The sequence below is a fragment of the Trifolium pratense genome, linkage group LG6 (genome assembly GCF_020283565.1).
Source record: "Trifolium pratense cultivar HEN17-A07 linkage group LG6, ARS_RC_1.1, whole genome shotgun sequence".
Lineage (NCBI taxonomy): Eukaryota > Viridiplantae > Streptophyta > Magnoliopsida > Fabales > Fabaceae > Trifolium > Trifolium pratense.
In genome coordinates this window covers 31,450,272-31,467,795 of record NC_060064.1, presented here as the reverse complement: position 1 = coordinate 31,467,795, position 17,524 = coordinate 31,450,272, and the positions used below count along the sequence as shown (strand labels likewise).

At 33.5% G+C, this 17,524-nt stretch overlaps 3 protein-coding genes across 3 annotated transcripts; all 3 read left to right on the top strand.

Moving 5' to 3' along the window:
• Positions 1-1,718: 1,718 nt before the first annotated feature.
• Positions 1,719-4,538, top strand: LOC123893299. Its single transcript, XM_045943237.1, has 4 exons — positions 1,719-2,602; positions 2,842-3,082; positions 3,818-3,935; positions 4,023-4,538. Exons 1-4 carry the CDS (start codon positions 1,725-1,727, stop codon positions 4,112-4,114), a joined length of 1,329 nt encoding a protein of 442 aa, XP_045799193.1. The 5' UTR covers positions 1,719-1,724; the 3' UTR covers positions 4,115-4,538.
• A 1,236-nt stretch (positions 4,539-5,774) lies between these two features.
• LOC123893298 (60S acidic ribosomal protein P0-like) lies at positions 5,775-7,857 on the top strand. The gene is made up of 2 exons (XM_045943236.1): positions 5,775-5,924; positions 6,964-7,857. Exon 2 carries the CDS (start codon positions 6,982-6,984, stop codon positions 7,546-7,548), a length of 567 nt encoding a protein of 188 aa, XP_045799192.1. The 5' UTR covers positions 5,775-5,924; positions 6,964-6,981; the 3' UTR covers positions 7,549-7,857.
• Positions 7,858-10,304: 2,447 nt separating this feature from the next.
• Positions 10,305-16,527, top strand: LOC123893296 (glucose-6-phosphate 1-dehydrogenase, chloroplastic). The gene is made up of 10 exons (XM_045943235.1): positions 10,305-10,791; positions 11,907-12,139; positions 12,245-12,339; positions 12,451-12,565; positions 13,712-13,920; positions 14,442-14,591; positions 14,677-14,797; positions 14,990-15,219; positions 15,491-15,691; positions 15,894-16,527. The coding sequence occupies exons 1-10, from the start codon at positions 10,629-10,631 to the stop codon at positions 16,147-16,149; spliced, it is 1,773 nt and encodes a 590-aa protein (XP_045799191.1). The 5' UTR covers positions 10,305-10,628; the 3' UTR covers positions 16,150-16,527.
• The last annotated feature ends 997 nt before the right edge of the window (positions 16,528-17,524 follow it).

Sequence of the window (17,524 nt, the reverse complement as noted above, 5' to 3'; positions counted from 1 at the left end):
AAATGACATAATTGGACCATAAGAATTAAGAATCATAACAACCCAAATGTTTTTCTAACCACCCATAATTGTGTCACCATAGAGAAACAATATATACTATAAAACATGTTGATGTCGTTGCATATAACTTATAGTTAGAGGTCAAGATGTGAGTTGCTGGCAAAGGAGGTGGATCCACGATTATTCTTCTTTTCTTTTAGCCACTTAACTTATTTTAATTTACCCACCTTTTTATTATTATTATTGAAAATACAGTATCCTTCACTTGCAATTCAATATGTTAATTTCTCGAGTTTGTGAAACTCTGATATATGACAAACACTCCCTAATGAGTTTGATTTATAAAAAATAAATAAATAAGAGATTTAACATGATAACTTTTGTTATATTGTGGTTGATTTTAAAATTATTATTTAGACTAGATAAATTGAGGATCAATGTTATGAATAAAAATTAATTAATTTTTTGTATCGCAAGATAACTTGTTGTTCTTTGTACAAGTTATCTAAATTAACATTTTCTTCCACCACCAAATATCGTAGAAGATAAAATTTATTTAATACCTTAAAATATTTGTCATGTGTTGTTCTGTCATATATTATTTTGTGTGGTACTCATCTTTTGCAAATCAAAACCAACCGCTACATGCTCAAAATAAGGATCAATTTCAAGACTTTAATTAAATTAAAAGAGATTCACTCCAACTTATATAAACGGTCTTTTAAGTTAACTCACCTTATTTAGAGTTAGCTAGAACATTATTTATCTCTTATAAATTTTCTAAGTTTGGGATTGGTAAAAGAAATATCATATTCTTGTTAAAATTTCATATTTTTAATGTATTTTCACAACTAAACACTACTGTCATCTTTGTATTGTTGGACCACCATTCCAAAGCAGCATATACCCTTCGTATATTTTCTATACCCATTCACCAACCACGTTGGTTGGTAGTTAATATCAATTTTTATTTTGGTCCATGAAAATATATAAATCATTCTACAATTTCTCTCTTATTTTTGGACAAAAATATAAGATTTGTCTTATAAAAACATACTAGAATCTGTACATTAATTTAATACGAGTAATTTATATGAATATAGAAATGATATATTATAAGCCTCATGCTAAACAGTATTCCGAGTACACTTGTTAAGCATACAAAAAAAAAAGTTAAAGCTCAAAAGAAGATTTTTTATGTTTTTAATGTGTTAAATGCACAAGTTTCAAAACAAAACTTTCATATTAGTATGTTTAATTAGTGTCATAAGACACTGTTTAATATTTTTCATATTATAATCTACTAATAACATAAAAAAATAGTTAAATATTAAATATATCTAAATTTAATTTTGTATTATTGACTTTATTTTTAGCCTGTCAAAACAAAAAGTATTGACCTATTTTCTTAAAAACATTTTTTTAGAGGACTTTAACGAATTTGTCAAATATACTTAAAATATAATGTAGTAAAGTACTCCGTTGTAGAATTAGGTGGTAATTAAGGTGCATGCATGATTCATGTACATTAGTAGTAATTTTTTTTTATGGTACAATGTACATTAGTAATTTTTATACAATAAGAAAAATAATATACACAATTAATGTATAATCATTAAAGTTATAAAAAATAATAAATTTATGTCCTAAAAAAATAAAATAAAATATTGAATGTTTCTTAGTTGTAGTACGAAAAAACAGAACATTGTTGTGTGTGAAATGCAATGTCACAAATAATACCGTTAGACGTTAACGTTCGGATTTATTTATTTATCCACGTGTCTCATTCTCCCGCTCCGTCCATCTATCCGTTAACCCTACTCTCTCTCTCTCTCTCTCTGCAACTTCTTCTTCCTCCATTGAAACAAACCGAAAAATTCTTTCTTTCATTTCTAAATAAACAACAAAACAAGGAGAAAATAGTAAATACACAACATTCATTCATTTTCATTTTTCATTTTTCTCACACAATGGGAAAGTTACTATGTGATTCAACAACCGCCGCTGAACCATTTCAAGGTTCACCATCAGCAGCTCTTCCTTGGATTGATTCCAAATCTCCCACACAAATCGACTCCATCGGAACCACCGTAGATCTCGTCGTTCCGACTAATCTTTCCAACGGCGCATTCACCGCCGGCGGAGACGGATGGGAAGATGTTATTGGATTAGAAGAGCTTCAGAGACGTCATCTTCAGAGACTTCACGCTAAGGGTGTTCTATGGAAGCCACCGGAGATGGAAGATTCATCTTCGTCGGAATCAGATCTCAGATCTGTTGTTTTTCGACTTTCTCACGGCGGCGAGGTTTCTTCCGATGGAAACTGTCTTTTCACTGCGTCAAGAAAGGCGATGGCTGTTGAGGATATTGATGCACGGCAATTGAGGCGGAGGACGGTGGCGAGATTCTTGGTTGATTATGGATCTGTGAGTTTTGAAGAAGGTGAAGCGATTGATGATGCAATTCGGCATATGTATTCACCGGATCTGAGATTTGGTTGGGGGATTCATGTTGTTCAGGAGGTGAAGTTGTTGGCGAAGAAAGAGGATCGGTTTTCTCTTGATTCTGCCATTGATGAACTCGTTCACCTCGGCATGCAAAGGTATTGCATTTTTGCTTGCTTCTTGGATCTAATCTTGAATCGAATTGAATAGCTCATAGATTCATTGATCAATTTTGCATAATTTAGAGTTTGTTCATTTTCTAGGGTTTCAGAATTGTTGAGAAATTAGGTCTTGAATTTTAAATTGTTTGTTAGATCTGCATTTCATTGTAAAGAATGAGTATGAAATTTTGCGTTTTGTTTAAGATCTGTGTTTTTTTTTTTTTTTCTGATTGAAGAGAAATGGCGGCGGAGTCTATATACAAAGAAAGATGTATTCCTGTGAATGATGGTCAAACTTGGGCTAAATATATGTTGATCTCTGGTTCTCCTGATGATGAATATGATATCATCACTTTGCAATATACTGAGGAGGGTTTGTTATCTGTAGATGAGAATAGAGAGGGTCGTGCTGCGGCTTTCGGGGATGATATTGCAATTGAGTGTCTTGCTACGGAGTTCAAGCGAGAGATCTACGTGGTAAGAAATGCAGAAAGTTTCATTCTTTCATTTCATTTTGGTGCAAGTTACTGAATTATGCGAATGAAATCAGTTTGTTTTTAATCTTTTCATTACATAGCAGAAAAAAGTTCAGTTCAATTATATTCTTGAAATTAATTTGGAAGATTTATGGGATCAGGGAAGCCAGCTACTATATGAATCACTCCATGATAGCTTCTGATTGTTAAATTGATTGAATAGTGTGATGCAAGTTCTGACCTTCTGGTGCAGATATACTTGTATAATACATTAATCAAGTATAATACTGTGTGTTGGAATGATGAACATCTATCATGTGAATATCAATATTTGTGGCTGGCTAGCTGAATCTCATACTTCTCCTACGTGTTTGATTAAGATCTGAGATAGTTGCTTGTCGAGACTTTGTAATATATTTGTGGCTGGCTAGCTGAATCTCATACTTCTCCTACGTGTTTGATTAAGATCTGAGATAGTTGCTTGTCAAGACTTTGTAATGAGGAATTCTTGTGTGATGATCCAAGTTTATTGTTTTCTCATTCTGGATATGGGCATATGTTGCGAGTTTTTTACAGTTACATGTAACATGATGAATGTTTGATTATATGGTCCATAATCTTTAAAATATTGCATATTCAAAATTTGTCTCTGAGTGCTGTTTGATCTGTGTGTCCATATTTGTGAGTAATGGTCTCTTATCATGCTTACATCTGCGTTTTTTTCCATCATTTTAAGGTGCAAGCGCATGGTTCAGATGCCATGGTTGATGAAGAAAATTGTGTCTTTTTCCTTCCGCATCGTCCAAGGAGTGAAATTGCAGATCTTCCTTTCTTTCTTTTCATGAAAGGAACAGGTAACGGAGAAAAAAAAGACTTTTTTGCACCCTCTATTAAAGTTTGAAATGTTTGAGTGAACTGTCTAAGCAATTTTCCACATTCAGGTTGGTGCGGTGCTGGAGCTGACCACTATGAGCCCTTGATCGCTTATCCTTCTGCCGTTGTTTCCCAAGAAAAGGTTGCTGTGGTACTGTGAGTTTGAGGCTTCTCAGCCTGCAATTTTGTGGAGTAGAGATCGTGTAGAATTAGAGTTTCTTTGAGCCTATTTATGGCCACTCTAGAAATGTTTGGCCGCCAACAATCTGGTTCTCCCAAAGACTAGATTCCGTCCCAAAGAGAATCTTATTGTGTTGCATTTCTTTTGTTACTGACATTTAGAATCAATCATCTTTGACTCTCTTGACATTTGACAAGCAGGTTTTGCCTGCAGTTTGCGCGCTGCCTTTTAGAGAGTGTTGTAATAGATTTCACCGGCTTCTGTTTTGTTGTTCCTATTATTGAGTTGATTAGAGAGATTTTTTGTGCTGTTTAGGTAGTGTGTTGTTCAAATTCAAATTGAAGAGTTCTTGTACCTCAGTGAATTTCGTCACAGTAATGAAGTGGCTCATTTTCTTGGTCTATATGTTCATGTTTCATTGCTGCATTTCAAAACCCGATCTTATTCAGCTTCGTAACTGGTAAATGCAAGATGCCGATTCATTGTTGGTAAATCTTTATGCTGTTTCAGGAAGAAAGCTCTGAAATGCACTTGGCAAGAAACTCTATCAACAAGGTACCACTGTCTGATTTAAACCGGACAAGAATCACATCCAGTCATCGAAACTTACCTGGATTTTGTCAAAAAAAGCATCCAGTCATGTACACCAACACCACCACCACCACTACGTAGTAGATTCAATATTAGCAAACCATCAACATTCAACACTACATTCACCTCCGATCTCACTTTAACACTAGATTTCATTAACTCAATTGATACATAAGTATGCAATGGTAGCCTTTTATAGCTACACAATACTAAATGTTTAAGTAAATACCGGAAAATTATAAAACGAAATAACCCTTTTTTATTTAAACAAAAAAAAGTAATTTATGAATTCTGCAGGAGAAAATAAAATAAGATCAATAATAAAAGAAAAATAACTAACACTACTACTGACATTTTTAAAAATTGGTTTTCAACCTACATATTCAGGCATGTTTGTTACGAATTATAAATAAATGATTTTTCAATAATTTATAGATGATTTTTTAGTTTTTTTTTTTTTTTTACTAAAAACGACATTCATTCAAATCAATAGAATATATCGAATAATACATCGCTAAAACCTGAAAAGGATGAATATGTGAACAAACTCACATCACCGATGTTAATATCATACAACGGAGAAATGCCTACAAATGTGACAAAGTCTACAAATATGACGAAATTGAAATGCTCAGAATACATATGTCTCCAAGTCTGCAACATTGACGACGCCAAAATCATTGATTGAATATGCACCGAGTCAAATCTAATCTGTCAATCTAAACCGATGGCCAATACAACGTCGCATTATGACGACGATATGAAAAAAACTAATATATGTGAAAATCACTTATTTAAATTAAAAGAAAAAAAAAACAACTTAGAGGGGATGATTTTGAGTCAAAAATTGACCCCAAAACTAAGGTTTTTTAGAAAGAAAGAAAAGAAATAGATGATTTTTTCGATATTTTTAAAATAAAACATAATTTGTCAAAAAAAAAACATAATTTATTTTGTTTGCTTACAAAAAGAAAATATTTTTTTTAAAAAAAATTCTCAATATTTACGGTTCAAATTTTCTCATTGTGGACCGGTTTGGACCGGGTCGATGCACGAGCCCGACCCATTTATAATATAGATCTTCCAAAACCTCCCAAGTTCTGTTCTTTCGCCTTTATTCTCTTCGCTTTCTTCCATTTCGATTCACCTCATCTCCACGCTTCAACAAGCATCATCTCTCAAAACATTGCTCTAACCTGTAAGAAATATATTTCCTTTACGAATTTTTTTTTTTGTTAACAGTATCTTTAACCATGAATTAGAATTGATCCATATATTGTTGCTGTTATGAAGATTGATTTTTTGTGCATTTCAATTTTTTCAACTCAAGTAAGTTAATTTGAGCGTTGTTATATTTTTATTTCAATTGTTTGTGGGCACTATGTGTTTGACAAAATGTCACAGTGGTTTTTTGTTTATTCAAAATCTTAGTTCATGAAATTATCTTTTAATTATTGTTTTAGTAATAGTATTAGGGAATGTTTGGATTCGCTTATTTTTGAGTTTATGAAAAATAGGTTTTTATTGTTAATCCATAAGTTTTCACTAACGAAAATTATATCTTCATAAGTTGTTTTTCATAAACTACAAGCTTATAATAATACATGAAAACTTTTATTTGCTTAAGTTTTTTATATAAGCTCAAAAATAAGTCAATCTAGACGGGCCCATAGTTCTTTTGATACTGTGCTATTAGTTTTTGACAATCATACTGTGCTATTAGTTAAGTTACTCATCTATGCCATTCTAAGTTTTCTATCATTTTAATTAATTAGTAGTTGTCTATTTTAATTTTGTTCCTTCTTTTGGTTATGAGATATTATATTATAGTTTCAAGATTGAATGTGGGTTTTCTCAAGTGTTGGTATGATGTCTTAGAATTTTGGGTTTGGCCTAACTCAACTTCACAAAACCGGGTTGTAAGGTGGGAATTTCCCCCTGCTTATATACATATTTTTAGGCCATCTTTCATCCAATGTGGGACTCTTAACAATATTATTTTTTAAATGATTACTGCTGTTGTTTTCTTTTGTATGCATTATTAATGTAAATGACGTGGTTATTAGAAAATGGTTCATTAGTGAACTAGTAGTGATGTATGAGTAGATGTAATAACCATGATGTTTTATTCCTATCCAAGTGTATTAAGTACTGTGCTTTTTTATTCCTAACCAAACCATGATATTTTCAATTTGGATATTATTTTAATCCGTAACTAACTGGTTTGATCGGTTCAGAGGTTTGAATTGGGAACAATGGCTGGGAAGGTGGCGAAGGCAGCTTACGATGCGAAGATGGGGAAGCTTCTTCGAGAGTACACACAAGTTTTGGTTGTTTCGGCAGACAATGTTGGGTCGAACCAGCTTCAGGGTATAAGGAGGGCACTGCATGAAGATTCAGTGGTAGTGATGGGGAAGAACTCGTTGATGAAACGCTCTATTATCCAGGAAGCGGAGAAAACTGGAAACAACAATGCTTTCCTTAATCTTGTTCCTCTCCTTGTGGGGAATGTTGCGTTGATTTTTACAAAAGGTGACTTGAGGGATGTTAGCGAAAAGATTGCCAAGCTCAAAGTCGTTAATCCTATTCTCATGTGCCCTAAGTACAGGTCATATGACTCATACAAAACTTGTTCTTATATGCAATCCGGACAGTTGCCATTGGGACTCACATGTTGTAACCAACAATGTTCAGAAGCTTCCGAGCCTTTTCTTGTAAGCTCAAAATTCTCGCCTCCCCAGCATTGTTACTTGATGAGATCGAGACAGTTCTTGTTGACAAGTATATGGTCTCCTTTTCTCCTTTTGGCTGGTAATTTGTGATGCTGATAGAGGATTTTGATTTTGATCCCATGATTTTTAATTTCATTAAGGGATACCTTTCATGGGATTGATCTTTTCCCCTGGCTCTCTTTCCTGTCAAACATTTTATAGTTCAATTCTTCTTTTGTAGGAAATGATGGAGAATGGAAATGATGTTATTTAAGAATTCTATTATTAGGACTTCTAGTTTACTCAGAAATGGTATCCTATGTTTTAATAATGTTCTAATTTGATCTGTATGCTATGCCACTTGAAATCTGTTTATGATTTTGGTTTTGATAAAAGAAATTTTAAGTTACAATTTTTTAATGGTAATGCAACAGATGGAATGATGGGTACATAGGTAAGAGAGCTGATTTCAGTATTTAACCCTGAATTTAGTGCTTTGGAATATTTTATTGAGGCTAGGAACAATTTTAAGTATCTTGGAAATTAGTTTGATGATCTGTAACTGTGTTGTGTTTTTCTTTTACTAGATTTTAGAGTGTTTAATGGTTTAAACAATAAGGACTGTATACAGATAGATAATTAGTTACCAGTTGATGATAGTGCTTGAATTCAAAATTAGTATTTAAAATGTGAATCCATGTGATTCTTGATTGTGATTTGTAGAGTATTTAGGAGATGAAGAAAGTGACGAGTTGTATTTATGTTACCTGAAAATTTAGATGAGTATCATTTTAAATTCATAGAATCATAGTTTTCAAAGGTGAGTTTATTGAAATTTAAGGAGTACTATAGTTATTTTTAGAAGATTATATATGCGCTACATACACTTGATGGATGGAAGCAGATACTAAGGCTTAAAATCATGGCGGACTTGGAGTTTGTATTGCTAGACATCAAAACACTGACTTGCCGGGCAAGCTTATTTGGGATCTTTTGCATTTCAGGTACATTACAAGAGGGTTTCATGCTAGAAATAGGAGATTGGAATACAATTTTTAGTTCAAACCTTAGTTGATTAAGGAACCTATATGCAATATTATCACCTTTAATGATAACCATGATTTGAACTTGGTTGATTTTAGGAACCTATATGCAATATTATCACCTTCAATGATATCCATGACTTGAAGTATAGGATTAAAGACTTATATGATTGGTGCTTGGAACTTACAGCATTGTATAATGCTTTACCTATTGATCAACAGAATTTAATCACTAGCATAGATTTGTGTCTGTTTAATGATTAGGAAGACTCCTGGTTCTGGAAGTCTAGTTCATTAGGAACTTGCACTACTCAAGTTCCTTTGGCAAATAGGACACCTAGCTCTTTCCTTTGGAGGACACTTCACTTCATTGCTTATTTTCTTGCCCTAATGTTATGATTGTGTGGGAATTTTAGTGTTGACCTAATCTTAATTTCACAGTCTCTGGATTAAATCATCTGATGTCTTGGACAAATTTGGCTTCTGACTATTATGGCATACATTTTTGTTGAGAGTTTGGTTATAGGATAGATTGCTATTCAGTCAGATTCACTCAATATCTTTAAATTGGTCCAAAGTTTTGATATTTCTCTTCATTTCTATTCTATGGTGATGAAATTCACATTATCATGCAATTCTTGAATCAAACTTAAGGAATTTCAGCTTCTCCATTCTTTTCGTGAGGCTAACTAACTCTTGTGCTGACATGCTAATAAGTTTGGAACTCACTCTAACAACTTAAATGTGCTGCTATACGTGATGGAGGAGGTTGCAAATTGATTGCGTTTCGTGATGGTTTCTCTTCCGACCCTTCAAATTTCTCTTCTCAACAAGAATTGGATATAGGGGTCAGTCAACAAGGCCCAACCTAAAATCCTAAGGCTGTCTATGTTTCATTTACTCGCAAGATTTGACTTGAACTAACCTAAAATCCTAATTTTAATTTTGATGTTATAATTTTGTTTCATTTATCATTTGAAACAACCCAGTCTCCTTTTAAATAGCCATGTTTTAATTTATTTATTGTTTGTAGATGAAGTAACAAGTGCTACTCAAACTCACATATACAAATTCAGATGAACATAATCAATCTAGAATTATCGACATTGCCTATTTAGATAGGCCTTACGGAAGTAGAAACATCAGGTTTGTTTGAACATAGAGACAGGTAGTGTGTAAAGCATCTTCTTATTAAATTGCAGGGGTCATTCCACTCTCTATCTAATTGGTTAAGGCAAACCTTCTTTTTGTAAGAAAAAATGTTAGTAATTTTTTTTATATAATTGTAACTTGAGTATTCAAAAATCAATCTAAATAAACCATATTTAATCAGATCAAATCAAATTTATTTAAATAAGTCGTCCAAATCAAACCAACCGTATGTAATACAACTGATAGACATTGTGCCACTTATGAAATATTGCACTAGAAGAGTTAATCGTACGTCTCGATGAGTATTTTCCGTGCAAATGAAGAAGTTAGAAAATCAAGCTTCCACATTGACGTGATTTCGTGTACGTCTCGATAAATATGTGCCGCACAAATAGAAAAACTAGGAAAAATCAACCTTCCACATTAACACGGTTTTGTACCACGGCTTCGCAAAACACAACCTCATTCCAAATACATAATGATTTGGTCCGCAAATCGTCTCGTGAATACTATGCTACTTTGCTCATTTTGTATATGAAAGTATTCCGTAATATGTATAAAAAAAAAAAAAAAGATAAATTCTTTAGTAAACTTAAAATTTAGTCGGTACAAATACCACCTAACAAAATTATTTTGTCATATATAACCAACTAAACTCTGGAATACCAAAAAAACCTTATAAATTTGTGCAGTAGTTAAGATGCTACGTACACTTAAAAACAAAAATAAGATTTTTTGAAGCAAAAAGTGAAAGAAAATGAAACCCAATAAATAAAAAGAAGAATCAAATAGCGTATTGTCCTTCAACACTCAGACAAGACAACCAGAGAGCAGCCCTTCGGAGATCTCAAGGGTCTTGTTCTTCTTCGACCCTCGTTTTCTCCGAACACTTTCTCTTTCCCTTATTAACCCAACCCAACAACCTTTTACTCACTCTTTCTCTCTCACCACCAACCAAAACCCTCTTTCTTCATCAATCAATCAATCGCTGTTATCATGGCTACTCTTTATTCAACTAATTGTCGTTCATTTCCATCTTCTTCTATGTCTTCCAATCAATCTGTTGGTTTTGCTAATCGATTTTTTGTTAACAATGTTTCTTTTAAATCTCAAACCCATTTGTTACAACAGATTTCAGTTCATACCCAACAACAAGATGGTTAGTGTCTTTTGTTTTTCTAATTATGTTTTCTAATACCCTTTTGTTTATTTCGTATAAATTTTGAATCTTTTATGCTTTTGTAGTATATTTGTTGTGAATTTGATTTTGCTATTTCAAAGTGCGATGTTTAGTTTAGAGGGTGATAAATGAAATACTTCATTAGAAAAATCAGCTCTTGATATGTTATCATGCGTGTTACGGCCCTTTACATCTTGAATTTAGTTTAATTACTATCCACCTGTGAAGCACGGACACTAGTTTCGTAGCCAGGACCGGGGTTCAAAAAATAGGTGAAGTGAATCTGGTTTGGGTCCTTTGGGCCGGTGGTGCAATAAAATAAAATTCAAGGGGTTGGAAATGCAAAATATATAGAGGTATATGTGCATTTTTTAAGTTCAGGGTGTTCAATATACTCTAGCTCGGCTGTGGCCATTGACTGACACACAAAGTTGGACACCTGACACAACATTGACACTTACATGTCAACATCGGTAGTAATTTGAGAAAATGGTGTTATTGAATGCAATCAGATGTGTCTGTATCATGTTGGTGTTAAATTTGAAGTGTCGGTTGTATATAACTATGTACCAATATATAGAAAAGATTTATGCAACATTCGATCATATATATATCAACAACATGTAGATACTTGTTGGCCCCTGTTTATTTGCTCTGCTATTTTATGCCAGGAGTTTTATGTGTTGTAAGGTGTAATCCTTGCTCCATGGATTATGTGGTGTACTTATTGTAATCCTTTCTGTGCCTCATAGTAGTCCTTGTGCTATGCTTTTGCCTAATAAAATTTTTAGCCGTTAAAAAAAATTGTAGATATTTGTGCAGATATTTTGGGAAGTAATATTTTGACATGGCAGCATAGTAAATATGATTGGATGTTGGTTTAATTTCTTTTGTAATGTCAGGGAATAATTATTAAACTCGCATTTTGCCCTATCCATTTTATCATAATAATAATAATAATATGTTGACATGAAATTCGGTTGTACAGTGTGAAAGTTTTTGGTTTGTGTTAGAGAATTGAAGATTTATGTTTATGTCATGGTATTTTGTTGAAAATTCCCTAGTCTCAATATGGAGATGGCATGTGAATGCAGGTGCAATTGCATCCAGTGTAATCCCTGTTGAAAGCAACAATATTGGCAAGCGATTGAGTCCTGAATTGTTGTCGGTTACATCCTCCACAGAGTCTCAAGGTGAAGCTAGTTTTGAAAAGGATGCGAATGGGTGCACTGTTAGTATAACAGTTGTCGGAGCTTCTGGAGACCTTGCCAAGAAGAAGATATTTCCGGCACTCTTTGCACTTTACTATGAGGGTTGTCTACCTGAGGTTGGATGTTAATAGATAGTTGTGTCTTTTTTAATTGCATATTTTGGAAATTTTGGTTACGTATATGTGGTTGGGATATTGAACTATTTCTTTACTTTATGGTAGCACTTCACCATTTGTGGTTATGCTCGAAGTAAGATGACTGATGCCGAACTGAGAAATATGGTTAGCAAGACTCTCACCTGCAGAATTGATAAGAAGTAAATATATGTCCAACATGTTCTCTTTGGTTTTTACCTTACTTGCAATGCGTAATGTATGATCGAGCAGTTCCTTGACGATATTGTTTAATTTATGTTGTGGAATATCAGAGAAAACTGCAGTGAAAAGATGGATCAATTTCTTAAAAGATGTTTCTATCATTCTGGTCAATACGATTCTCCAGAAAACTTTGCAGCACTAGACAAGAAGCTGAAGGAACATGAGGTAATTGGATAAAACAATATCTTATACGATTTAATCAACAACTCAATGTGGTTCCAATGTCTGCATGAATTTCTATTTATAATAAGAGAGTAAGCTTCCTGGTAGCGAATAAACTTTCATCCATATTAGATGGTCTTTGCAGATTATCATTCCTGCTACATGAAGTGATTGTGCTCACTTGATCGATATATAAATCGAAAAAGTAGTCTAGTCAAGAATCTAATATTAAACAGAACGACAAATGTTGGTTCTATGAACTTTTATAGATTCACTTAAAGTCTTAAACAATTTTCTGACTGGATAGTGACCTCCCTGTAACATGAATTTCCTTGAGGCTTGAGCATTGTGCTGTTATTTCTACATTCATAATTGAAACTTCCAGGGTCCGGTTTGGATAAACAACTTAATTAAGCGCTTATAGCATAAGTTCTATCATATAAGTGCTTATGTTTATGCTATTTCTATAACAAAAGATAAAATAAAGCCAAATTGTTTTCATACAAGATATACACTGGTTTCATAGGCTATTCTGGAGAACATATGAAATATGCTTATAACAACTTATAAACATGTCATCAACTGTTTCCATCTACTACCAAAAGCACCAAATAAGGTTCTATGTTTGTATCATACGCATGTTGGACACTGACATGTGTCAAACCCCGGGACATGCATAATTGGCCATGTATCCGTGCTTCAGAGAGAGATATAAGGTTCTACTGTCACAGTATTTCCCTAATGTAAAAGAATAAAATTTCTCCATCGAAAGCTAAGGCTTCTAGATATTGAGAAATGAGAATAGATGAAGAGAATGAAGGAATAAAAGTTGGAGAATAAAGAAAACATGGAATGAATAATTAGAACATTATGTTCATGTTGCAATTTGAGGAAATTTATACTTTAAATATTTAATGATTGTATATCGTAATCACATGATTGTAGTCTTTCTTCCTCTGCTCCCCATTGTGCATGTTTTTCATATTGTAGGTAGTTTCTGTGTTTTTGCGTTGGTTAGCATCAATCTCAATATATGAAGGATGGATAGAAACATAATATTTTGTTTTTCATTGTGTCGTTTTATTAAAATATTTGAAGTTTTAATCTGATTTTAACAGATTTTGTGTGAACACAAAATTGCTTCTGTAGGATGGGAGAACTTCTAATCGCCTATTTTATCTTTCAATTCCTCCTAATATATTCATAGATGCTGTAAAATGTGCAAGCTTGTCAGCATCGTCTGGTAACGGTGGTTGGACTAGAGTCATTGTTGAAAAGCCTTTTGGTCGTGATTCAGAATCCTCAGCCGCTTTAACAAGATCGTTCAAGCAGTATCTAACCGAGGATCAAATTTTCAGGTTTTCTAACTAAACTATGACCCTGTTTGTATAAATTAAACGTTTAGGGGCTCATCATTTAAATGCTTATGTATAAAATAAAGTAAAACTATTTTTATATAAACTATACGCTATTTTTATATGCTATTGTGGAGAGATTATGAAAATAAGCTGCTGAAAACAACTTATAGACATGTCATAGATTGTTTCCATAAACTCTTCCAAACAGTTTCACAAGTACTTATGCTAGCAGATAAGCTTAATTAAGGGCCTGTTTGGATTAGCTTATTTTTTAAGCAAAACAGCTTATGCAAATAAATAATTTTTTATGTATTATTATAAGTTTGTCAAGGTAGTTTATGAAAAAATAGCTTATAAAAATACATTTTTTGTTAGTGAGAACTTATAAATTAACATAAATACATTTTTTATGCATAAATTGTTTTGCATAAGCTCAAAAATAAGTCGCTCCAACATTCCTTAATGATCTTCAAATTTTAAGGATTGCGAGTGCTTTATTTAAAATGGAAATTATTGTACAGGATTGATCACTATCTTGGAAAAGAGCTTGTGGAAAATCTTTCTGTTCTCCGATTCTCAAATCTCATTTTTGAACCATTATGGTCAAGACAATACATAAGAAATGTACAGCTGATATTCTCAGAAGATTTTGGCACTGAAGGACGTGGCGGGTAACCTTTCTTCCTTTACATCATTCACATTTCCTTACCTTAAAACGGTGATTCTCATATATTTTCATATTTGTACTCCATGTAGGTACTTTGACAATTATGGTATAATTAGAGATATTATGCAGAATCATCTACTTCAAATACTAGCCCTCTTTGCGATGGAAACACCTGTTAGTTTGGATGCGGAGGACATTAGAAATGAAAAGGTATCATATGGTTATATACTCTCTTTTTTTGTCGGCAACTATTAGTTATAAGTTATTAGTATGTTATGTTAGGAGTCAGAGTTTGAACCGCATGGACCTCCTTCTCATAGTCCTTTAGGTGTTCCCGCCCAAGTTCAATTGTTTTTAAAATTTGTGATTTTTAGTGACATTCAATTGCTTAATGGATGTCAGGTCAAGGTTCTTCGATCAATGAGACCGATTAAACTTGAGGATGTAGTTTTAGGCCAATATAAGAACCACACAAGAGGAGATGTTGTATATCCAGCCTACGTTGATGACAAAACTGTACCAAAGGACAGCTTAACCCCAACATTTGCTGCAGCTGCCCTCTTCATTGATAACGCAAGATGGGATGGGGTACCTTTTCTGATGAAGGCTGGGAAAGCATTACACAACAAAAGGTAAGTGAAGGGAATACGTTTTCCATAATATTGTCAATTGTAGATCGCGAAAAATAGCCGTTTATTGAAATTCTGCTATACTACAGTGCTATAGCGCTTATATAGCTACTATTTGACAACACTTAGCACAAGAATAATAGCGATTGTTCAAATTTCGCTACACTATAGTGCTGCTATAGGCTACAGCCGCTACTTGACAAAACGGGTGTTGCATATTTTGTGTTGTTGAACGCCACCTTCCTACTAAACTTCTATTTTGTTTTGTATTCAGAGCTGAGATACGGGTACAGTTCAGGCATGTGCCGGGAAATCTGTACAAACGGAATTTCGGGGCAGATCTTGATCAGGCTACAAATGAACTTGTCATAAGAGTTCAGCCTGATGAAGCTATTTATTTGAAAATCAACAACAAAGTACCAGGACTAGGAATGAAGTTGGACCGCAGTAATTTGAATCTTCACTATGCAGCAAGGTATTTTCTTCTTTCCGAAAACACGAACTTTATGCGACCCCTAAAATACATTACACATTAGTTTATTTAGCTGCTGGAAATCTTTCCACTCATTTATTTCTTGCTTCATTCACGAAATTTTGTTTATTTGTCCGTAATGAAACAGGCATTTAAAATATTTCTGTGACCATTTAGGCTAATAATATTGTAATGATTGTTTCAGATACTCAAAGGAGATACCAGATGCATACGAAAGGCTGCTTCTTGATGCAATTGAAGGAGAAAGAAGACTATTTATACGCAGCGATGAACTCGACGCTGCTTGGTCACTCTTTACGCCTGTGCTGAATGAGATAGAAGAGAAAAAGATAACTCCGGAGTACTATCCTTATGGTAGTCGTGGTCCTGTCTGCGCTCACTATCTTGCAGCCAGATACAACGTACGATGGGGAGACCTCGGATTAGATGTAGAACAATAATCGTTAACACTTTGTCGCATTTATGATCAGCCTCAGATGTTAGGTAACACATGTCGATTTGCGGCTTCTTGTTGGAGTGCAATTTTCTTTTTATAATGAATATTGGTATGGTAGGGATACATGAAACCATGTAAAGTAATAAAGCATTAAAATGAAGAATAGTGTAACGAAGCATTGAGATTTTTCATTTATTTATAGTTTTGGTTTGGTGGAGGGGATTCAAGGGATTGAGATGGTAAATGCTTCATGTAATATTCATTTGAATGTATTTTGATTGGAGTGAATCATAGATTTAGGCATTGAGTTTGTAGGTGTTGTACAATTTGGTTTTTAAAATTATGAAATTTCAGATCACAGTATCTAAAATTGTTTCAAAGAGACTATTCTGTTGTAGGATTTTCTATTTTTAATTTTTTGTTTTTTATAACAAGAGGGGTGAAGTCTAAAACTGGGAAGGAGTATCTTAAAAAAAAAAACACAAACACCGGATACAGCATAAGATCTCAATTATTGGCTGAGTTTATCTACCCATAATGGATAAATGCCAGGATTTATTCGTGAATGTAGGAATGAGCTATTTGTGCTCATCATTCTGAGTCACACCGCTCTGATAATCATACGTATTAGATAAGTTTGGATGGCCACATGTCTTCGACGGAGGAGCACGTGGTAAATGTGCATGTTTGACCTAAGCGGATTAGGTTGTGGTCTTCTGGGCCGTCCTCGAAGTCCTAGTAGATTGGGTCGTGCTCGGCGCTGGATCAGTCTTAGTCTGAGGCCTAGTCCAGAACATATGACACTATATTGTTTATTTTATTTTTTGATGTTTATATTGTTTATTTCTATCTCTTAGCCCCACACTTATTTCTATCTCTTATACTTCAGATTTTATACACTTTTATTTTTTTAACGGGTTTAGATTTTATACACTTCACACGTTTTAAAAATGCACAAAAATAGAAAAATATGATCATAAAATATTTTGATGTTCAAAATATTTTTTTAATTCCGTTGATTCTATTAGGTACAATTTAAATGCTGTGTTACATTATGATGATGACTATGAAGGACAATAATGAACATAATCATTGAAAAGGGTGTTGCATATACGATTGATATGATTCATGTTACAAATGGGACACACTAGTGAGTACATATGTCATTTAACAATTTCTCTGAGGCAAAATATCCATAAGTGTGGGGCTTCTACACTGTGTGACACTCTTCTATTTTTGGATGAGAGTTGAGAAAGAAAAAAAAAGAGAAGAGGGACAAAAAGGTAAAAAAATGATGTGTCACTATACTACATTTAGGTACCGTACTTGTCAGTACAATATCTGCCACATTAGTACAGTAGATACTGTGTACAATACAG